The following is a 24,676-nucleotide window of genomic DNA, read 5'->3' as shown; positions in this document are numbered from 1 at the left end:
AAAAAGTACACGACGCTGGTTAAAAAGCTAGTCTTAAATACATAAACCTTGAACTCAAACAGTGGGTTATGTTGTTTTACATTCACATGTCAAAACCAAAGTTATTTACACTAAATATTGGTAAAGACTGGCCGGGTCGCCAGGTCAGTAGTCAACTAAGTTAACAATGTACTACATTCACACATATATCTGATTTATCGCACCACAGTTTCTTCGAAAACTGCTTGGAAAAACACACCTACAAAATTAGTACGGAGTTTCCAGATTTAAATCCCGGATAGAATAGTTATCTACCCGAGTGAAACATTGCGGCAAATTTATACAAGTTAAATACTTTTTCGCAGAAATCGTGCCTTTTTTAGTAAAGTGAGCAATTTACCTCGAGCAAAACAGCAATAACACGTTAACCATTGATTTAAGGGTGGACAACACAAAAAGTTAATTCAAGATCTGGGACTCTGGGTACTATAAACAAAAAGCATCTTGCTTCTCTAAACTAATATACCAAGACTGCTTACATGTAAATAAACATTGGTAATATAGTTAAGGGTTTTGCAAAACTGTTAAGGTTGTTTTGAGGTTAAATATTTAAACAATAACTCAAAGTAGGATTAAATTTACCTGCCATCAACAAGACCTACCATAACGCGCGTCATAGTGATAATAACGCTAAACAGCGATTGGATAGCATTCTGGCAATCCTCGAGGCCGCCTTCGCCCTGCAAAAAAATAAACCACTTAATTTTAATCAAGTATAGTTTTACTATTATATCTTGAAATATAAGGTTAAAATAGATAAAAACAACTTCAACTGAAAATGTAAATATATCTTTTACGCCGCGCAATATTGAACAATTTGCAAATCTTGCAATCTAAGGCTTCAAAAAAAAATTTTTGTCCTCCCCCTGAACATTTTTTTTTACTTTTTTTGCATTGCTTGCAACGGAACATCTCTATATAAACCCGTTTTTACAGTTTAAAAGTAAGTAGTCATGGTTCTTGAAGTGGCGATCTATCTGTATTAATATATTTTTGCATATATTTTTTTTGTAGAAAAAAAATGGTTGACCTTTTCCAGTTAACAACGTGTCAACGATGTTGCCCACGTGGAGTTAAAATCATGAAAGACTACAAGAGTAACGAAATCTAATTCTCTGGTGTTTAGAAGCCGCACGGAGATTGCTACCAGATTTCAGGAATCCACACTGACAGGAAAATCTAGTTCTCTATCATTTCAGATGTGATAAGTACAACATCAGTTCTTTACTATAAGACCAAGGTTTTCTTATCTGAGTAAAACAAAAAAGGAAACGTGAACTATGGGCAAGACTTTGAGGTGGTGTTCAGGCTTTCTATCAAGATTTCCCATCAGCTGCTTTTAGGCCTGATGATCAACCAACAGTGGTTTCTAGATTCTAGCGAAGGAGTATATTGGCAGCAAATTCTTCTAGCTAATAAAAATATATTTTTAGTTGTAAAATAATGTAGATGCAGCACACATGGAATCAAATCAATAAAATAGTGAATTTAGTATTCATACAATTATATCAATTACTTATTTAAAGTTCATGAATACATGCTAAAAAGCCATTTTACGTATAAAAAACCCAACAGATTTTGTTGAAATGTGGCATTTGTACAATGACTACTCACTTTTAAACTGAAAAACATGCTTATTTAGAGCTATTCCGTTTCAAGCAATGCAAAAAAAGTAAAATAAAATTGTTTTTTTTTTCTAAAATATAACCTAAATCTGAATTTTCACATGGCGTAGCACGGTAAATACTGAATCAAACGTGCTTAGATTTGGTTTATGGGGGGTTTAGACGCAACCTAGCACACTAAAATTTGACAAAAAATGTGTTTTTATAAACCACCCTAATATAGATATATATACAGGGGCGCCCGCAGAAAATTTTCCAGAGGGGGGCAATCAGGGGCGTAACCAGAAAATCAAAGGGGCGTCCTGAATTTTCAACTTAGGGAATTCCCCTATTTTCGTCTGGCGTTAATGAATAATGACGTCATAAAACAGTGACAGTATGACGTCATAGAATGGTGATTGCAAGACGTGATAAAAAAACTAATCAGAAACAGCCAAATACGTCCAGCAAAAGCGACCACGTGTGTCGTTGACAATCCTGTCAGGCGCCAGCTGCGTCATCACGGTGTACAAGTACAATCGTTAACTTCAGGCAAAAAAACAACAAAGACCGTGAAATATGTGTGATTAATTGTGATAGAATCACACATAATTCGACTATCAGCAGCGAAGGTTTCAAGTTCCATGAACGGAACGAGCGCTAAATTACAATGACGTCTTTTACCACCTGCAATACTAAACGAAGATCGTTTTTTCCGGGTGTTATTATGCCACGATTAGCGCAACATCTGACTTAGCGTTGTCAATTGTCGAATACTGACTTAATAATCATAGTCAACCTAAACAAATAACGGAAGAGAAAAACGATCCAGGGTTTACGGTCGACCAAACTAAAGACGAAAAACGCCGTTTTGCGCTCGATTTTGGTTTCGCATTAGATTAAGACGCGTCACCCAATTACTTAAAAAGCACGCCGCTTCGAACAGTTTGTTAAACCATGACAAAAACGAACAAAAAACGATAATATCACTTTCAAAAAGGAGTAAGAACTTCCGCCCCCCTGGATATGCCACTGGGGGCAATGGATAATGTATAATATTTTTAATCTTCATAAGTAATACATATTACACTTATAAATAATACTAATAATCGGATTTTGAAATTCCAGGGGGGGACCATGTATATATATATACAAACAAAAAGACATAGGAATTTAAACGGACCAACAAACGATTTGGATTTAAAAGTAACTTTGTAGTTTTACAAACAAGACATAAAATTATAAACGATAAGCGTTTAAGATAAGTTTTACACAAAACCAGATTATCCTGAAAATCGTAAGAAATCAAAACAAACACAATCACTGTCGTTATATTTAATCGCAATTCCAACAGCACCCAGCAATTACCGCAAACTACGTTGAGATTCGCCTGTGCTTCTAACGCAAAAGAAAACCACTCGGTTGCAAGTATTCAGGGTGTGTCTTGCAATATAGAAAACAACGACATGTTTGGGTTCCAGCAGTTGTACAGTAAGCCTGTATTCGCACAGCTTAACAATGAAATATATGTATATTTCTACTTGACTAAAAGTCTTATTTTGGTACTTGTCAGAAATTTATTCTAAGCTGAAGTGCATTCGTAAATGAAAGTGGGCCAGGTGAGTGACTTCTTTAGTTTTCCAATACAAATAAAAACGCAAAATAAAATGAGCGTTAGGCACAAATTTAATTTACAACGCTCAAGGCCCGTTTACACTACAGCTGAGCTGAGCTGGCGTAAAAATCGCTCCAAAACGTAACGTTTTTCTATATCCGCACTGGGCTTGTGTTTAGCAAAGATTGAAAAGCTCGAAACAATAGAATTTAAATGAAAATTACGCTTTGCTCAGCTCAGTGCAGCTGTAGTGTAAACGGGTCTTAAATTTTATATGTCCACATTTATCGATATCGCTTATCCACTATAAAATTATCATTTTCCCGAATTTAGGTTTGTAAGAAGTCATTTTAAAGATCAGCTTCAGCTTTATGGTGCAAAGATAAAGCATTTACGCGAGAAAAGAAATCGCTTGACAGATTTATCGGCAATTAACACCCCTAGATGTGTCAAACGGGAAAGGAAGGGAGACGTGTGTTCATCGTCATGAAGTAATAACAGCCAATCGGCGAAGTGTTAATGTCCACGTCGAGCAATAAACATTTGTAATAGAGCTTACAGGTGAATGCGAGTGTTCGTGGACAACTGGTATAGTGTTTCTTTCGCTGACATTTTGTTGGGCCTTTGATTGATGTAAGTGGTATGACGTGGAGAGTACACGTGATTGTAATTGTAAAAAAGTTTCGCCTGAAAAATCTCAAAAAGTTTAACGTGAATGCTGTTAATTGCGTTTATGATTATTTTGGATCATTTTATGAACATTTTGGAAATTAAAAAAACTTGCGTTGAAATATTACAGTTGGGGCAAAGCGATTTTATTGGTGCTTGTGGTACTAAGTGGTTTTTGGAGTTTTACAGGCAGTCACCATACACTATACCTAAACAGTATTGGGTGAACAATAATGTGTGTTACGTACGACTAAAAGTATAGTTGTTTAGCGCTGTTCTAATAATATATTTACAAAACCTCTAGGCTTTCAGTTCTTTTGACGTTACCAACTTCGCGCTGTTTCTTTGTGAAAAAAAACGCGCAGTTTCTTTGTGAACACGTCGGTCAAAGACGTGCAATCGTGAGAAGGCGCTTTCCAAATCGCCCCATTGTTTAGCTGTGAATGTTCGAAGCGCAAAAAAACGCGGTGAAATTAAGCAGAGTGCCGATAAACAAAAGTTAAGGAAACGCATTAGAAAAAATCGAACAGGGACGATGCACTGGTTGTAGACCAGTGTTTCTTAATCAGGTGAATGGTTCACCCTAGGGTGAATAAAACTTTTGCAGGGGTGAACCAACCGAAAGGGGGGAATAAGGGTGAATCGTCAGAAATGAATGACAGCTTGCGAGCAGGGCGGATAGTCCGGGTGTTCAACCTGTTCAGTGAACAGGTAAGAATTTCAAAAAAGAGAAGGATGAAATTTGGAGATAGATGCTAGGGGTGAACAAAACTAAAAAAGTTTAAGAAGCACTGGCATAGATGTTATAGACGATTTACGACAGTTTAGGTGGCCGTCTAGCAAGTCCATGATCCAAGCATGGCGATTTGGAAAATGGCTCACAGTTTTTATCCTTCGGAGGAGTTTAGTTTATTGTGGCCCTTGGCGTTAGGAGCAGGTGCTTTGTGACAGTTTTTTGACGACAGGGAAACCCGTAGAATTATTATTGTCTAAAGCTGCTTGGTACAACTATATTTTGTCGCTCGCCACTAACTTTATATCGCGGGCCAAAGTTGCAAGGAAGATTCACGGACTTTAGTTTAGAAAGGCAATTTTTTTTTAAATAAGATGTCACGGCTCGACAGTTAATTAACGTAATCTTATAGAGGTGCTGTATTTCAAAGAACTGGTGTGCAATATCTCCACACCTGAATAACTGCACCGAATTTACGTAAATATTTCGCACGAAGCGCAAAAGCATACATTGCGTTTATCTTGATAAAAAGTTAGGTTTCAATCACGAAACAATAGCAATATTGCAAAGCTATATATATAAAATTGCTTTAACTAAAAAATTTAGCGGAAATTTTATTTTGGAGATAGTCTGAATCCACACAGCGCTAAAGGCTGTGGACACATAAAAATGTGAAAATAGTATACAGTGCCTTCATCCTGAAAAATTGGCATGGCATAATGCATAACACTTAAGAAAAAACAAACAATATTTGCGCAAAGCGCTAAACATTTTGCGGTTACATGGTTAAAAATTGGGGAAAAAAATTAGTTTGGGGTACACATATAGCGAAATTTAAAAAAATGCAGAAATGTAAATTAAAATATTTTTAGTTTATACACTGGCCAAAAAACATAAAACGCGGGCCAATAAAAGTGCCCACTGACCACATTTGGCTCGTGGGCCTGTAGTTGGACCACGCAGTTCTAAATGATTGCCATGGACCCTATATCGACGCTCGTATCGTTGTTGACGTTAGAAAAACTATACTGAACAAATATTTGTGCAAGCGTCATTTAAAAAAAGGTTGACAAACAGTTGTCGCTATACAGAACTAAGTTATTTAATTACAACTTGTGTATTCGGTTCTCGCAAAAAGTGACGCAGTTTAAACTTTCTACCGTTTTTTAGAGTTGAGTAGTTTAACTTACGGAACGGGATTGACACTTTAACATGTTTTATTATTGACTCGATATCGTTGTTATATGGCAAAAGTTTAAAGTACCGCAAAAAAAAAACTGGATAACATAAAACGAATGCGGGTTGATTTACTTCGGGATAAATGCCTTGCGGGTAAACAAAAAAAATAGGAACCTTTATAAGTAATTGCCGGGTCGGTATTGTTCTACTCGTCGAATGAGTACTGGGTCGTAAGAAACCGGCACATACAATGGCGAGGAAACAACTACGCGCATTTGGGTGCACTGTTGGCCGGCGTCACAAATAGGCAGGTGATTCGAGCAAAATATCGTACGAAAGATTGGAGAACGACGCCAGTGAGCGATAGAGGGCTCGTAAACCGGTTGCGTGCGACCGCTGTAATTGCCAGATGATGATTAGTGAGGAGCTGGCGTTCAGTTTAAGGTGCAGGGCGTTTATCTGCGGTTTCGACGAAATGCAATCGGTCAAGTTTGACTTGAAAGTTGACAATGCGTGTACGCCGGCTGATTCTGGTTCGTCCAGTTTATTCCAGTTATGGCGATACGAGTGAGGACGTATGATTAAATTTTGTTAAAAAATTTAAAGCTGACTTTTCTTTGATGCCTTGCTTGAGAGTGCAGAACTTCCTGAGAAGCTTTAATACGGTACAAAGTTAAGCAGAGTCACAATTATAAAACCTATTAAATATCACAGTACCATTGCAACGTTATGTTTTGATGTGCACGCCTGTGAGTGAAATGAAAAATTTGAGTTACTCTCGTCATCACGTAAGCCCAACCTGCATCAGGTTATGAAACCAAACGACTATATATTAATTTTTTTCAAAACACAGCTTATATTGCCATTACTGCAAAGCGTTCTAACTCTAACGCTTTCGAATCGACCTCTTTTCGGGCGTCTTACTGTTATCACGTCGGACAACTTTTAGGCGTGAGGGTCGTACTTAAGGAAGGCAAATATTTACTCCTGGCCGGTAAAAACAGTGCAGCGAACAAGGTATCGTCTTGCCAAGTGAGATTCTAAAAGGTACAGCATAGAGAAAGGGCCGAGAGAAAAAGGAAGTCGCAATTCAGGTCGTTTAAAAGTGTAACTGCGAGAGCTTAACGTATTTGATTTTGCTATATATTTTACTGTCCGAGTGGGGTTTCTTACGTAGATCAGCAGCTGCCGGTGAGTCTGGTTGAACCGCTTTAGTTTCCATAGAAGAGAAAGCACTAAAACTCGAGTATTCGGTTAAATGGCTGAACGACCTGGGCTTTACTGTGACGGACTGGACAAAACAAACACATTTCGTCGTTAACGAGCAGTTACGTGCGATTAGCTGTGAACAGGTGTCGCTTGACAAGTGAGTTTGCGTTAAGGCAAAAAAAGGTAAACGGGCGTTTTATTTAGAAACGCGATGGTTGAATTTAGCTATCGTACGGACAATCACAGTAAGAGCAAAGTGCGCCGCTATTTTGCATTACACATATCGACCACAGGACAGGTATTGTGCGATACTATTTAGGAAAGCTGTGTTATGAACTTGGCACTTGATTCGAGACACACAGAACTGCAGTGAATGTTAATAGATATTTTTCTCGTAAAAAAACGTCAGGCAATGGACGAGGTGAGCGATTTGAAAAGAATTACGCACTTAAAATCACAAGATAATGGAGCTTCAAAAAAGTATCCTACACCGGTTTTCGCGATCGTTACAAAGATGGCCGACCATGTTTTTACCGCAACTTTTAAAACGCTTCAGGGGACAGAAAAAAAGAAAATTTATGGCGAAAAAAAAAAAGGTTTCGTGTTCTAACTTCTGTCGTCAAAATTAAATCGGCAAGCTTGCGGTTTGCGCGGTGCGTGGAACATACCTTGAGTCTTCGTCGGTTGGAACGAACGTACCAGTTGGTCAGCAGGTCCACGAAGGTGACTAGGCGCGGTACTACGGTGTAGAGGCGGTAGGCTGCGGTAAAACAACAAGGAAATTTTGTTAGTGGAATGAACATTGGGCATAATTTGTTGAAGAGGTATCAAACGTCCGGGGCTTTGCATTTACGATTAATTCCTGAAAGTGCGCTCGCCGCTTTTGTTTGTATTACAAGTTTACAGTCACAAATCCCCCGCACGGCTAACGGTAAGTGGATAATAAACATTCTACAACTTCTTATAAAAGCTTGAGAAGCGCACCGCTCCGAACAAAAATCAGTCAGCAAGGTCTAAAACTTTATTACAAATATGCATTTCGCCATATTAATGGCATCATCAGTTTGTCTGTACAAATAAATAGTAAAAAATCAAAATATTAAAACGTAAATGTAAAATAAATTATTAAAATACATCCAAGATGAACAAAGACAAAGACAGTCTGCGTATAAACCCCAACAACTACTATTAAAACAAAAGCAAAAGGAGCGGCCGCAGAAAGCCACTGATAAAAACACGGCCCAGAGGGAAGCGGTATGAGAATCAGTGACGTAGCAAAACACGGTAGATAAGAAAAAGTGGAAAGGCAAAAACAAACCTAAAACCACAATTAGACAAGAAAATGGATATAGCTCACATTCCGAAAATGGAACGGCACAACGCACAACGAAAACACAAATCCGCAAAAATATATATAAAAATATACTTGGTATTCGTTACAAGTGGTTCTAATTAAATGAAACTTATCACTGCGTAAATCAATGATTGTACAAATTTGATTTCCAAATGCATTGTCAACGTTATTTCGTCAATAGGAGTTAGGTTACCCCATACGCACAATAGTTTACAGTTGGTGCAAACTAATATACGAAGTTTACAAAATAAATCATAAAATCCTACACCTCTTTGCAAATTTTTCTACGTTATGCTGAAGGTTTAAAATATTAAAAAAACGTGTAAACTTTAACCGAGTGAACAATCGATAAAACATAAGGAATATAAAACCCTAAAGCGAGGCGAATACCAAAGGGGTATTAAGCTCCAAACAAAATGGCCGAAAAAGCAGAACTCTGCGGAAAACTTTCCTAATCGCACTCGGCGAGATATCGTACGTGGCAAAGACAATTTACCCTTTTTCGAAGATTACAGCGATTTGCAATATGCGTTGGTCGGTGATGGGTAAACATTGGTTTTTGCAGCACAACCTCAAAAACCGAACAAACGACTTCACTATTACGCTTTTGGCGGTGAAATCGACGGACGGATTTTGGTGTAGGCAGAACCTATCAGACTTCGTTAGACACAGTTTGTTATATAAATACGCTTGTGTTTGAAAAGCATTCCACTGTAGATTGCGAGATATTACCCTTCCGAATAACCAAAAGGTCAAGTTATGAATATAAATTTGTTGTGCTTCAAGTGTTTGCACGCCCCGGAAGTGCTTTCAAATTATGGATGCAAATATTTTTGGCAAATAAATGTTAAACAGATTTGGTAGTAAAATATGTTCGTGGAAAGTTTTACACGTTTGTTTTTCAAGTTTAACTGCCCCTCTCCCCCCCCAAATTATTTTTTTTATTTTCGGGGGGAGAGGGGCAGTTAATACTGATGTCTAACGTATAGCAGATACAGCAGGTCTACACTGCATAATTTTCCTCGAAACCATTTACTTTTAAAGAAATAGTTTTCTATCCTTATTTTTCGCCCATTTGCAATTATATAGCCCTGAAAAAGTTTGCCCGACTAGAAGGTCGAAACGTTGGCACTTTAATAAAATTTGCCGGAAGACAAATTTTACAAGTAAAACAATGCCTGGCAGTAACAGAATATTTATGTATATCCCCGGTTCGAATCAAAATTAACCTACTTTTAATACCACCATATTAAAAAAAAACTGTTTAAGTTGACTTGGTGAAAATCTCTTTATCAATTGAAAAACCGGCCAGTTTAAAGTGGCGGCTATTTTTACCTGGCAATGTGATGACCAGTTATGCTTTATTTCTGTGACAAGTAGGCATGGTGTACTTTATTCACACTGAAAAGAAGTACACCGGGGTAACTTAAATATCTTCTTTATTTAATCAGGCTGCCAGCAAGGACGAAACAAACTTGTCGGAATATAATGCCAGATATGCCTGTGATTGTCCTTAGAGAGGAAACAATAGAGAGATACAGTGTTAGTGAATTACGACTAAACATTGTTTGTCGGCTTGCACCACAGAATTATAGTCACTTGCAGCTGTAAGGTTGAACTAACAATCAGCCGCAGTGAGCTTTTTGACAGGCATCCGACTTGACCGAAAATAAACATTGAAAGCGCGCTGTGCTACTTCCCAAAACCGCACGAAAGACGAGTCGAATGCAAAATCCCAAACGTTGCGCAAATCTATTTTACTTTTGCGTTTCCATAGATAATCTTACAAATCAGTCTGAACAAACCCTAATTACCCATTAGATAGCAACCTTTTTCTTCCAAGTTTATCAACGCTGCAATCACAGAGCAGTAGATAAGAAAACGAAAGATAGGATATTGAAAAAATCTGCATTGCAATCATTGTCAAACAATTAGGCTGATTTTTTAAGTTAAAATTCAATGCATTTCAAACGAACAAAACTGATAATTTAGGGCAATGGATCTCCAACAGTGCGTCTTTATCATTTTTTGGGACGATTTCATTTCGTTTCTAAACTCTATTGGCGTAATAAAAATTTTACAGGTAATATTATCCATTGACATATGCCTTCCAACTCACTATTACGAGAAAACCGCACCAATTGAATTACGATACAACATATCAATCAATAAATAAAAATTCCTATTGCAGCACTTTTCCCATCCGGAATTTGTTGCAGTGAGCGCTTATGTAACTAAATTCCCCGTGAGAATGGAAAAACGGCTAAACGAGGATTAGCAAACCACGTAAGCCGATCGAACAAAAAACCTCAAAAACGCCTACCTTAAAAGATAATAGCCGCCTTTCAATAAGCATCGGAAAGAATAAAGCCTGCAGCGACCAGGCCACACGCGAGACTGCGAAAATAACTCGAAAATACAGACTTGCGATAGCGCGTTCTTGTGCCGATTAGTTTGGCCGCAATCGCAGCCTACGCACCAAATTAGGTGCAGCAGGCGTACGAATTTCGTCTGCAGCGTCGCTGGCAGTCTGGCGACGTAACGTCGACGCAACGCGTGCGACGTAAATTTTCTCCTGTCGACGAAGCACCTTTTTCTCGCCCAAAATCGAAGGCGTTTAAAAGCAGGTGCATCCGCTAAGAGCGTGGCGCACAGCGAGAGTGAAAGGTAGCTGGTAGGAGCTGTTGTTTCACGTTAAACCAAAGGTGAATTCCACCGAGATTTAGGAAAGGACTTTGTTGATTGCGTAATGGCAGAGCTGCATTGTTGTTGTGCTCAGCGGCAGATCATCGTTAAGCATTTATTAACACTTATAACGCTTTTGGAAACGAACGCCAATAGAGATTTTTTTCCATGTTTTTATCCGAAGGTTTTTTTACTTGCCGCCTGTCTCATATAAGATTAACAAAAACTAAATATGTATCCTACAATTTAAACATGTTTTTTTCAAATTTTGTTTAGCGTTGATCGCAACTCGTCGTTCGCTAATTTAATTAAAAAAAGCAACTGGCAAGGCTTGCATATAAACTTGCTCGAGCGACAACAAAACTTGTTGGAGGAATCGCCATAGTTTGGATGTGCAAGCAAAACAAAAACAACAACAGGGAAAACATGGAAGGCAAAAGACATTTCCGGTAAGAATATATTATATATAGATGTAGGTAGCATTTTGGACGTTTCCAACATCTCTGCATTCATTTTCAACATGGCTGATTCTAAGTACATATATTAGGGTTGTTCAAAAAAACACTTTTTTGTCAAATTTCAGTGGGGACCCCCTGGAATTGTTAGGTTGCATCTAAAAACCCCACAAACCAAATCTGAGCACGTTTGGTTCAGTATTGACCGTCAATTTTAAAAATCAGATTTAGGTTAAAATTTTTGAAAAAAATAAATTATCCTCCCCTAAAAAATTGTTTTTTCTTCTTTTTTTTGCATTGCTTTGCAATTGAATACCTAGAAATAAACCTGTTTTGCAGTAAAAAAGTGAGTAGTCATGGTACAAATGTCACATTTCAACAACATTTGTTAAGCTGTTTTGTATGAAAAATGGCTTAAAAAAATTTCAGGGGGAGGATAATTTGTCTTTTTTTTTTAATTTTAGCCCAAATCTGAATTTTCAAATTGACGTAGCACGGTCAGAAATGAACCAAACGTGCTCAGATTTGGTTTGTGGGGTTTTTAGACGCAACCTAACAATTCCAGGGGGTCCCCACTGGAATTTGAAAAAAAAGTGTTTTTTTGAACAACCCTAATATATATACCGCTGAGGCAGAAGGCAGAAAAAAGAAACCAAGGTTAAATACATTATCTAAACCGGGATATTTTGTGTATAGTGAAACAAATGTAAAACAAAATAAAAATGCTATGTAAAGTATCGTTGGGCAAGGTTTTTCTTTTAGCACTTTTATATTGCACATCGCTAACTCCATTTAAAAAAATGAAAATTGAGCAAGAAATTAGAATAATGGTCAAGCAGTGGATTACGCTAAGCACAAGTTTAGCTGCATTCCTTTTAAACACTTTTCGCTATTATTGCACTCGAGCAGCCTACAATTAACGCCTATCTTTCCTGCGTTCGCAGCCAAGGCAAAGTGGAGCTGACGACCTGCCCGGACGAATGGGCGCGAATCCGCGAAGTCTTTGTCGTTTGCTTTCGCCGCTACCCCTTGTACAAGTACATGGTGCCCGACGACTCAAAGAGGGACGCCTTTCTGCGCGCCTACCTCGACGCGAACTATGACGTCACGGCCGGGGCTGAGGAGGGCATCATTTTGGCCATCAAGGCGCCGGAGGACAAGAACAACAACGCGAGCCCGCTAAAGGTGGTCGGCGGCGTTATGTTCGTACCGCCCTCTAGCGACGGGTGCGGTTGGGCGATCGGAAGTGACGAGCCCTACTGGAAAGCTTACGAGAAACACGGACTCGCCGATATTTCCAAGGAAGGACTTGAGAGAGTTAGGAGGTAAGGCGAAGTCCGCTAGCTCATTTTTTAGTCGCGTCAGCTATAGGTTTCCTCTAAGCTTTGCATTTAAAGACCAGGGGGAGTTTTAAAAGACCGCAACGATCGGTTTACAAAGACTAACTACCAATTCTCTGCTGCATTGTTAGAGAAGTAGGCTTCCACAGACTGTCGGGGAATTTTGAGAGGCCGTTCCCCCCTAAAACTCATAAAAAATGCTCGATACAGCACTGTGGGTGGCATTGCTGTGCAGGTGCAAAGCGTGCAACCAACTGTTTATTGCAAATCCAAAAATTGTCGTGTTTACTGGATAAACGGCTATCTAGTTATTCTGCTTGAGCAGGTGTGAAATCCACAAAATTGTACGCTGCGAACCGAAAAACGTTACAAAAATACAGGGTTGAAACTCCAATTTTGTTCGGTGTAGAATGGCAAATTTAACTCTATTTTTCGCACGTTTTTTCAGATACGAAGCTTGGGAAAACGAGAATGTTCGGCAGCGCGTGGCGCGCACAAAGCTACCAATGTGGAACGGAATATTTTGCGCCATAGGGCCGCAATACGCATCCAAGGGACTGGGCAGCGCCGTGTATAAGGACGTCATGCAGATCGTGGCGCAGTGCAACGCAAGGCGGACGAGCAACGCCGCTAAGGAGGGCTTCTTTAGCCGGATCAGCCGTGGGTTTAACCTGAAGCAGATGCACAGATTCACCTTGCTCAACCACCGCGCCATTCCCTTGGCGGCGATAAACGACAAGCTCCAACCGACTCACAACGACGATGCTTGCGACCCCGCGTCTCCCTTAGTGGCCGCAATAAGCCACAGTGAGGGCGCGGCGAGTTTCCACAAATCAAACGGGTTCCTGCCGGTTTCGCGGATGCCTTTCCACGACGCCGACGGCTCGGTGCCCTTCTACGTGCACACGCTCATCATGGACCCGTTCGGATCAGGAAAAGCCGGACAGTTTGGCCGGCGTTACGCGCGCCAAAGCCGGCAGACGCCGCGACCGAGGCCCGGGGTTCGGGACCAAGGGGAACCGGCGACAGGCGTTCACGACGATTACGTCATGATCGAAATGTGAACTTTTCGATTTTTTTTCTTCTTGTGAACTTTTCGCCTTTTGTTTGGCCAGTTTTTTTCTCCTTTTCGCCTTGCTTGCCTTGTGGCATTTCTTCAATGCAACGTTTTTATTGTCACCCGTTTTGTTCGCCGATTTTTATAGCAATACATACCGCGCGAGAGCTAACTGTTTGGCGTATGCCAATGAGTGCGATTTTTAAATTAAACGCAGTTCTGGCAAAGAGAAGAACAACTATGACGATTAATCTAGTTGATCAGTCGCTTCACTCCGACACTCCCATAATCCGAGGTCGCAGATGAGGCGATCTCGTGTTCTTTTACCTGGCTTTGTTCGCGCTACAGCAAAAGCGTATCGGACATGGGAACGGCCCATCAGCGGTTTCAGCAATAACAAACCAACGTAATCTGGGTAAACTCTCGGAGAGCTGGCACGAAGCTAAAGAGTAATGTGATATCGGATCTCGGCCATCTAATTTAAGGCGATTTGTCACTCTTGTTGTGCTTTTAGCTTTAAAACGTTCTGGGAAAACAGCAACGGCTTAGTTTATACATAGGAACTTTCCATTAGTAACCAGCAAGGACAAACATTGAAAAAGGAGGTATTTTTCCTTTTTTTAATATTATTCACCAATTGAAACTTTGTCCGAACTTAATTTTTATCTCATTTTAGCGCTGGTCTACCATCCTACCACTCACTTGAAACAATTATTATTAAATCAACGCACAATATTTGGTTAGGGTGTCGGTTAGGGTTTGGGTGAAAGTGGGTCAAGTAATATTATATTTATTATTTAATAATATTGTTTAACCTGCTCAAACTCAAACGCTAACCCGCACCCTAACTCAAATAAATCTTTGTTGTGGTAGGATTCTAGACCAGCGCCCTCATATTTTCTCCATTTATTTTCTTGAAGAAGTTAAACAATTTATATAAAAGGCATCGCAAGCTTTAAGTTTGGTAAACAAGCATATTGCATAAACACCACTTCATTCCTAAAGTCGGTCAACTGGTATACCGTATTCACAAAAACTCAAAAAGTAAAATGCCTGGAAAGCATTATTTTTAAGAAGCTCAAAACAAAAGTGGAACTCCCGTTTGCAAAATAAGTAGCATAGCTTACAGACTTATACCGGATCAAAGCCGATGCCTGATGCCTATTGGTAGTATCGGTACATGTCCGATACTAGGGTGGTATCGGCGCCAATACAATACCAAATTAATATAATAATTTTAACAATGATTTGCCTTTCAAAGCAGTAACTCTACCTTAAAAAGATAATTTATCCGAAATTTGAACAACCTAAAAAAATACCTTTTAATGCTTTAATGTTTTCATATTATCTATTTTGCTTGTGTTCACATTATGATACTTTTTGTCAAAAGTATTGCTATTGGTTTCGGAATAAATGACAAGTATCGGACACTCGTCTTTAAAACTATTTCGAAAGATTACAGACAACAGTTATTTAGTTTTTCTTGAGAACGAACGAAATATCGCTTTAATATTAGCAATAAAAAATATTGTTGTAAAAAACGCATGTCAAAAGGGTATTCTATATTTTATAATTTCAAGTTTTGGTAAAACAATTAGTAGGGCGATTATTTTTTGACTTCAAAAAAAAAAAAAGTCAAAATTTTGTCAAAATTTACACGATAGTCAACATTTTTAAAAAATGCACCTAAATCGTTTACACAATTAAAAAAACTATAGTCAGCTTTTTAAGATTGTTTTTTGTAATTGATTTTACGTTGTATTTCAACTATTTACACTACATTTTTCTAAAAATAACCAGAATCTTGTTTTTGTTTGGCATTTTTATAGTTGTTTGACGTTTTAAAAAGACAAAAATATCAACTAAGCATTTCCATGAACTTTGCATAATCCCGAAAAAAATACCTTATTTGAATTGGACCGTTAGTCAGTAAAACATCAAAAACGTGTGGTTGACGCCAATACACTGATGCACTGCTTCAAACAACAATTATGGTGTGTAAATAAATGTATTTCTATACGTTAAAACTTTATATTTCAGTTGTAAACACACATATGTGTGTTAATGTTTCATAGGTTAAAACTTTGTTAGAAAAATTTAATTTTAGGTCAACATTTACAATTTTTCAGGTGAAAAAATAATCTCCCCAATAATTAGTGATATACAAGCCGGCCGGCAAAACAGCTGACACGCTTTGGCATAACCGCAATTTAAATAGGGCCCATCCCCCGCAATTTTGCCATTAAATAATACACAAAAGTTCCGACCAAAAGCCGGTAAAACAAGAAAAGCGGTGACTTGGCACGTATATGGATTCCTATTGGCGGACGTCGGCCACACGAAACGATTAGCGTCCATAATGGGAGCCTGCGAACGGAACAGTAAGCGTGGAAGTGTCGCTATTGGCCGCGCGGTTTAGGTGGGCGGATCGACGTCTGGAACACCTTGACCTGCCCGCGGGTCGTCGGCGCAATTTGTACCAAGATCGAAATCGAGATCAATCAGGATGCTCTCCAGGAAAAATCGCATTTCAATTTTGTGTGCGGTTTTATGGATTTTTACGATTATGATTCATTAGAAACAAAATTTCGATACGAAGATTCGAATTTGTTTTTCGCATATTTTAAGTAAGTGAGTAAGTAAGTAAGTATATTATTTTTCCGTTAGCACTTAAATTAAAATACACAAGTAAGCTATGACAAAAAACAACGCGCGATACGGCCGGTTCACGCGATTATGATTCATTAGAAACAAAATTTCGATACGACGATTCGATTTCGTTTTTCGCATATTTTAAGTAAGTAAGTAAGTAAGTATATTATTTTTCCGTTAGCGCTTAAATTAAAATACACAAGTAAGCTATGACAAAAAACAACGCGCGATACGGCCGGTTCACGCGCGATACGGCCGGAGCAGCGATGGGCCAATGGACCTTCCAGTCAACTGCACGGTTTAAAGCTCGAATTATAGGATTGGACAGTCGCATTTACGATCTATAAAAAAATCACTCATGTATTTTACCTTTCGCAAGGAAAACTTAACCTCAATAGTCGAAATTTAGGCAATAGTATTACAACATAGTGACTAAATAGTTGCGTTATAGTTAAATTCTTTCGTTGAAATCTACACACACCATACATCGATATCGTAACACCCAAACTGATTTTCGGTTTACACCAAAACTAAGGAAACTAAACAAACACGAAAACTTGTTAAAGAATGTTCGATATTGTATTGCAGAAAAATGAAAACTGTTAATAGACAAAATGGTCGACAATTTTACAAACATGGGAAATATTTCGCATAAGCTGAAACTTTTTTGTATTTTTTATGTTCAACAAGTTACGCACTCCCTGTCATATTTTTGTCTGAAAGACACCTTTCGTTACACTTTTATTCCTGAAGGAAAGCTAAGTTGCGCCAAATTTTGTTAAATAATGCCATTTTAATTCATTATTGGCGTGCTGGCATTCGGCCGTTCAAGGAGGCAAGTGTATAACATGCCTTGCGCTGAAGGCTGTGTGTGACAGGAGGTCAGCGATACCAGATTGCTTCCAAGTTGCCAAAATTATTTGCGCAGCAAAACACGAAAACACCGCAGGCTGATATGGCTGATTCGAATGGCTGGACTGAACGTAACCCGATACTGTCGTCAACGCAAGCTTGAAAGTAGGTCGGGAAATGTGACGCTATTTTTTGCGAAACAACTCCTTATCACAGGCTTTAAGTAAACGCTGAAATTGGTGATGGAGAAATTCGCTTTAAGAAGCGAAGAAAACATGCCCTTTGTACTGTATTTGCGCTCGTGTTTATTCCGTATTACTAGAAAAATAATGCAATCGGATATCACAGGAACAGTAACACTCGTGTTAAATCGTTTGGCGAGAACGGTATTTTACATTTCTTAATCAGAAAAGGTACTCCACAAAACAAATAGACGATGGTATAGGCAGATTTTCGGACTAATATCCGGGAAATTGTTTATACGCAGACATGGAAAGGTCGCCATGAAGAGAAAAAGTAGCATTTTAAATTTGAGATGAGGTCCACCACACGATTTTTGTGGGCTTTTTAAGAAGCGAACTAATTTTAGTGATTTGGAGGACGACGTGATATTCGTGGGCTACTAGGGCAATTTTTTTTGTGCCATGGAAAGGCAGTTAATTGCGATTACAGATTGGCACTTAACCGTATACCAATTATCAAGTTTTCACCACTGTTAATACGAGTTTTCTGGAAGAAATAACTTGCGTTGCGTAATATAACTTATAGACTTTACTATTGCGCACTTTGGGCTCATAAATTCAACACAATGAGAGAACTTTTCTCGGACGAGTGAGGGATAAGCCAAATCACGGGCAGTCGGGCAGTCAAGCTCTGTACAAAGCCAGAACTTTGCGTGGCCGAATCAAATAGAATGTAAATATTTTTTTCAGAGGTTTTTTTTTTTTAAAGTCTAATTTAGTTAATATCTTTTTATTAGCCTAACGCAACAGCAGGCCGTAAATAAAATAAATTATTTATGGCGGCGATTCTGCTGTGTTTAGGTGTGAAAAAAAACAGTTGCGAGTTATAATAAAGACCATATAAGACAAAATGGCGCTGAAACAACTAGAGATGCAACTAGAGGAAATATATCACAAATGGTTCAACACCCACCTGACAGCTTCCGATTACTGTTTGAGCCAGGATTCAGTCTTCGAGTAAAACATGCGTTTTCGCTAAAAATAGGAAGAAAACACACCCCAAAACAATTTCCATCTTTGCACGCAAGTTGAGCGCAAGCAATGATCGACGTGAAAGTTTTAAGGTGCAACAGGAGCATTTTTTGTGGAATTCATTAAAAAATTAAGTAAAAAAACCGGCGGTTTATCAGTATTAACCTTGTGCCGTCAGATGCACAGACCCGCGACCTTTAGCGTATTTAAATGCATCACGCAAGAACAACCATGCATCATCTTATATAACGGTGAGCTTTATGCTTGTGGCTCCAAACCGTAGACCCAAAACAGCCGATTCGAGGTGGGTGGCCCCCGACTGACCCATACCCGACCCCTACAGTTTTGGGCGTTTTTTTACTCATTTAGGTCTTGTTCCGATGAGTTTAGGCCAGTGGTTCTCAACCGGGGTGCCAGTTTTAATGCCCAAGGGCGCAAAAAGATATTTGATAATCTTTAAGAATCTGATTTTTACTCAACTCTAGATTAGAGTAAAATAATTCCAATTACTTTCTACGTTGTGCAGAGTTGTTCTGGTTGTTCCAGTTCCGTTTTTGTGACATTCTAGTGATTTTTACCTACGGAAAAATCTTGTAGAGGTGCCGTAATCTATTTATTATTTCTAGGGGGGTCGCAACCTATAAAAGGTTAAGAACCACTGGTTTAGGCCTTATCACGGCAGGTTTAGGTCTTTTTCAGACGATTTTAAGTATTTTTATGTCGTGGCTATTACTTCATATTTGACTTTAGTCAGTCGTTAGTTCTAATACTATGCTATTATAGATACTGCTTTGTAGGCCTTATTGTGTGTTCCCGACGGGGACACCAAGGCAAGTGGACAATGCGCAAATTGTGGGACAAGGCAATATATTTATATCCGCTGCCAGCAAAACGAGGATTGGTCAGTCTTACCATTCGACGAGCGAACGCTTTTCGACACTCGTACATTCGTATAACGGCAAAAAATCGTAGAGTGCGCCAATATGGCCTACAGTCGGTTGTTTTGCAGCTAACGCAGGCGGGCCAAGCCTATTTTGTAACAGGATTATTCGTGTTGTTTACACGTCGGTGCTGCGTTACGCAACCTTGCAATAAGTTCGACAGCTGACGTCGTTTGCGCGCCGAAGTGAAACAAAACGTGTGTTTTATGGGACATTAAGTATAAATTACTTTACAAATTCTGAGGAAAAAGTTGTAAAAGTGTTTAGGATGGACATGCCGCTGCATGAAACAAAACTATTCAATATAAAGTAACTTTGACATTATATTAGTTTTAACAAGATGTTTGTCAGACTGGACTGTTATGATCGAATAGACTTTGTCAATTCTTCTAATCTTGTTTTCCTTCTATTATCTTTTAATATTTTATGAACTAAATTATGTTTCGAACTATAATGACATTTGCAATTGTATTCCTTGCATATGGAAAGTTTATCATATTAAACAAATATATTATCAAATTCAGTTACAAAACATTTTTCTGTTCTTTGGATATTAATTTTCTGTTTTCTTGATACTTCCTATGTTTAACGTTTAAAACTATGATCAAATCAGTAATTGAAATTACAAAAATCGGAAAAAAAATACTGTTTAGTTTTAGTCATTAAGTTTAAACCTCCTGTTAGCAGTTTTATAAACACAAACACTACTTTTCTTCATTTAAGCAACAAAAACTGCACATTAAGTGTGCAACATTTAACGTTAATTTAGAGACAGGTCAAAGCTCCACACAAACATTTCATTAACAATGCTCAACACTATTATGTAAAATACTGCGCGTTTCACACGTTTTAAAATATTCAACATTTTTTCTGAAAAAGGGTATACTTGAGGCGACAATGAGTTGTGAGCTGCAACTAAATATTAGGCAGGCCGCTACGCTGACGTTTCTGTTTTAAAGCTTCCAATTGAAAACTAAACACAGGTCTGTTTTCAATATTAAAAAATAAATATATCTAAATCAATGTTTGCATAACTCTTTTATAGGAGTGATATTATTTAAAACGCCCTACAACTGAAAAAACGAAAGAATACAACGAAAAAATAGCGTGTATTTCTGAAAACGTTTGCCGAATGAAATAAATTTAACTTTTGTCCCCAGTGGTCCTTTTCTGCGTAGACACTTAGATCACATGTTCAATGGGGCGACTAACCGCAACGACATTTCAGCCAAATACCACAACAACCATTTTCAGTAAGTGGTTTGTACTGGCTTTGAACCAACGGTAAAGTAAACGAATAATTCAATCAGGGTGCTTCATCTCGCTTTAAACTTTAAAGTCGGCTTATGCCAAGGAGTTGTTTTCCGATTTTTCGTGCACTGCTTTGACCTTTCTAATATGCCGGTTCAAACTCATATTGGATGAGCTGAAATTTAGCAAACAGTCGTTTTAATTGGAGCAAATATGTTGTTCCAAACAAGTCCGTCTTTGACCTTCCGGGAGAATCGAACAGTTGTTTTATCAGTTTTAAAATATTTTTTTAAGACTGGAATGTTGTGATTAAATTAACTTCGACCGTTTGTCTATTTTTGTTTTTCTTCTATCATCCTTTAATCTTTTATTTCAAAAATTACGTTTGAAAGTGTGTTCCTTGTATACGGCAAGTTTTACATATGAGAGAATGTATTATCAAATTTACTTAGAAAACATTTTTCTGTTCTTTGGATAATAAATTTTCTCTTCTATTCTACTACCTTCTTATTTTTAATGTTTGGTCCCGATCAAATCCACGGTAATTAAAAAAATTGAAAAAATAATAAATAGCCGTCAGAAGCGCTGCCTTTACCCTAACAATATGCCGGCTTAAACGCATATTTAACGGGATGAAATTTAGCAAAAAGTCGTTTTAATTGAAGTAAATCTATTGAGCCAGCTTTGGGTCTTCCGTGCAGATCGAACATTTTCGTTTATTTCCTATAAATTTGTCGAAGCGGAGGCTCTACTGTTTACCCTAAAACTAAACTTAAAAAATCAATATTCTACCCCCAAAAGGAAGTGTAATGTAGTTTTCCGGTTTATACGTTGAAGAGTCGAGTGGGAGTGGTTTGATGGGTGGTTCAATTCGCCAAAGCGCCAAGTGAATTTTGATCAGGGGCAGACCTTGTAAGCCCGTTTTTCTATGTGTTGCAAATCCTAATACAAAAGCAAGGGAAAAGAGAATCTATATTGCGAGCTTGTTTTGTTTCAATTGTACATGTGGCCTTATCAGGTTGATCAATGATGTATTCGTGCATATTCTTTTAAGTGATGGGGGTTCGAACCCCGCAAACCTAATTACACAATTCGTCATTCATTTAACAGCCTAAGTTTATTCAAAATACATCAATAACTTTAAAACATGTTTAAAGATGCTATAAATACCGAAACAAGAATCTTAAAATAAGTGTAAAAATTCATGACAACTATTGTAAAAAACTGAAGCAAATAATTGGCGACACAACCAAATCGTCATGTTTTTATTTTTTTATTTTATATTTTTTAATGTGTTAGAACCCATATAAAAGAAAGGGGATGTCGAACAACAACGATTTGAAAACATCAATAGGTAAAATATTAAAAAAATGGCGCCTTTTCAAGGAAACTCGTTTATAAAAAAGTTTGAGCTGTAACTTACTTTTTAAAGACGAAATTCTATCTCAGCCTGAGAAATTTCCTTATATTATAACCTAAGGAAATTCTTGTATTATATTCCCAAAACACTAAGGGAATCACAAATTTCATGCCTGTCAGGAATGAAAATAAGTTGCAAAGCGAATCACACATTAAACATTATATTATCACGTTTGAAATTTTACAACTAGGTGGGATCTCATATTCTGTTTGACGTCAGTGAACTATAAGCACCGATTATTACCCAACATCCTACACGTCCGCCCACGCAAGTCCAAACTATCAAAAAACTTGTAAAATTCCAGGACAACGAGTCCGATTTACCAAAGTTTTCTTTAATTACTGTGAAGATTGTCGTAACCAGTAGGCACGAAGCAGACACATCCACGCGACGCATTTTTGTAGGTTAATCTTAATTACCGACGTCGAGTTTGTTTAATAGCAATACACCGGCGCCTGACAAGTAGACGCGCCAAATCAGATACCGAGATTTTCTAAATCAACAGCATTTACGTAAATTTGTCTGCGCGCCTCACACAAAGATTTCTTGACATTTTAAATGAAGGTTTTTCTTTAAGTTTTGACAGTTGTAATCCTTGCAAGGGATTTATCGACATTTAAAAAGGTGTCCAACTTTATTCAACCAACAACTCCGACCCGCATAACAACTCCAAACCTTTACCCAGGAGCGAAACAGCAATTGCGACAATAAAAGCGTACTTAGATTTACACGGGCAGTTGGTTAGTTCTAGAGACGCGACCAACCTGATACGAGGCAAAGCTAGACCGTCATCGAACTTACGCAGCAAAATACTATCAAAATAAACGAACTATCTAATCTTTCTTGAAGCTGGGGTAGTTATTGTGAAAACACAATTCGTGACAACAACTACAGATTACATCGCGAATCTCAGGGGGTTTTGGTAATTTGTGCGAAACATCAAACATAACCTCTCGCGCCAATTTCAGCCTTTACTGATAAGTCAACTGAAAATGACATTTGACCGGGACATGCGGGCCAAATGAAACCGCAGTGTGGCTAAAAAGCATTTACATGTTTGCAGCTTTTCTATTTATATCAACTTTTCGTGCCCAAAATCAGGATTCTTTTTGACGAAATACAGTTACCTTGTTTATAATTACCTTGTAGAAACCCAATCAACATACCTTTGAAAGCATCGTAAAAAAAAGAGAAACACCATCAATAAAAAAACAACCTAGACAAGGAGAAAACGGTACAGCCGATTTTTTTAGTTACTTTTAAAGGCGAAAGGTATACCAAGGTGGTAAATCTTTTCTTAAAATCGTCCTATTTGATGATGATCTTAGTATGTGACACCTTGATGACTGATTTTTGTTCGAAGCGGTGCGCTTCTCAAGCTTTTATTTGATAATGAAGTGATAAAAACAATTCGTAGGCAAATAGCTCTTCAGTACTTCTATATTTCCACCGATTGCGATTAGAAGAGACATTCGGAAGTTCGCTAAACCACAAAGTGGCAGTATATCTGCTTCGTCAACATTGCAATTTACTTGCATGTGCAGTCGGAACGAAACAGCCATTAGGAGGCACCGGGCAATACAACTTTTAATAGGCGACCTAGGTCCCCCCGATTTGTCGCGACATGCCAAAAAAGACATATTTGTACATCGGTCAGCGTGGTTGGAGCAGAGCGCTCCCGGACTTTGGCTGACGCTACAGATTGCGGCAATCAGCTGGATTGAAAAAATATAACTTGATTCGAGCGTTAAGTTTGACTTGCACCAGCGGCAAAATTGCAATCGGCGCCCACGCGGATACGAGTCGGCCAAATTAGGATACTTCAGCCAGCGAGCAATGCATGATCCGCTTGGACAGATTCCAATGACTGTAGTAATACTGGTAATTGCGGGTCGCGCGGAAAAAAACATTTTCAATCCAGTCAGGTCGCCTGTCTGTCCTGTAGACGCAACGCTGCACTTTTACGACTTGAATGCTGACTTTGAAAAGAAAAATAGTGGCCCGGGTTACGAACGGACAAGAAATTTAGTCGGGCGAGTTTTGGAAGATGATGTTATCTTTGTGTAACCAGATATTTCAACTAATGTCAATCGCTTTAAGGCAGTGGTTCTCAACCATTTTTCTTTCGTGGCCCATTTACGTTGCAAACACATTCTGTGGCCCAATAGTTTTATGAAAGAAAAAACTGTAAAATGGGTTTAGAACAAAACAGCAGAATGTATTTCAAAACAGAATATTTATTCAGCCGTGCAATAGGGAGATACTTGCGACTAAACAATAAATTTACATTCCTTTTTAATTCCTCCCTAATCCATTATTCCTGTAGAATAAAATATAGTGATACAATTAAAGCTCATTCTAGTTTTTTAAATTACTCTGTGACCCACTGGTTGAGAACTGCTGCTTT

At 38.3% G+C, this 24,676-nt stretch overlaps 2 protein-coding genes across 2 annotated transcripts in view; one reads left to right on the top strand and one right to left on the bottom strand.

The window, feature by feature from the left end:
• Window positions 1-24,676, bottom strand: part of LOC146163777 (isoleucine--tRNA ligase, cytoplasmic-like) — a 63,928-nt gene that overhangs the window by 23,688 nt on the left and 15,564 nt on the right. Inside the window, exons 16-17 of the mRNA XM_083381838.1 lie at window positions 7,717-7,808; window positions 642-719 (exon numbers count right to left, since the gene is read on the bottom strand). Coding sequence (XP_083237964.1) covers window positions 642-719; window positions 7,717-7,808 — 170 coding nt within the window. The remainder of the gene's footprint in view (window positions 1-641; window positions 720-7,716; window positions 7,809-24,676) is intronic.
• Window positions 11,368-14,105, top strand: LOC146163778 (uncharacterized). Its single transcript, XM_083381839.1, has 3 exons — window positions 11,368-11,536; window positions 12,487-12,867; window positions 13,331-14,105. Exons 1-3 carry the CDS (start codon window positions 11,478-11,480, stop codon window positions 13,944-13,946), a joined length of 1,056 nt encoding a protein of 351 aa, XP_083237965.1. The 5' UTR covers window positions 11,368-11,477; the 3' UTR covers window positions 13,947-14,105.

The sequence above is a fragment of the Ascidiella aspersa genome, chromosome 2 (genome assembly GCF_963924565.1).
Source record: "Ascidiella aspersa chromosome 2, kaAscAspe10.2, whole genome shotgun sequence".
In the NCBI taxonomy this organism is placed as follows: Eukaryota; Metazoa; Chordata; class Ascidiacea; order Phlebobranchia; family Ascidiidae; genus Ascidiella; species Ascidiella aspersa.
Note: the sequence above shows the minus strand (reverse complement) of the source record. Positions and strands in the feature narration are given on the sequence as shown.

Coding starts and splice junctions, on each gene's coding strand:
- LOC146163778 (XM_083381839.1), top strand. CDS start 11,478: ATGTGCAAGCAAAACAAAAACAACAACAGGGAAAACATGGAAGGCAAA. Junction 11,537..12,486: donor GAAGGCAAAAGACATTTCCG/GTAAGAATATAT, acceptor CTGCGTTCGCAG/CCAAGGCAAAGTGGAGCTGA. Junction 12,868..13,330: donor GGACTTGAGAGAGTTAGGAG/GTAAGGCGAAGT, acceptor ACGTTTTTTCAG/ATACGAAGCTTGGGAAAACG.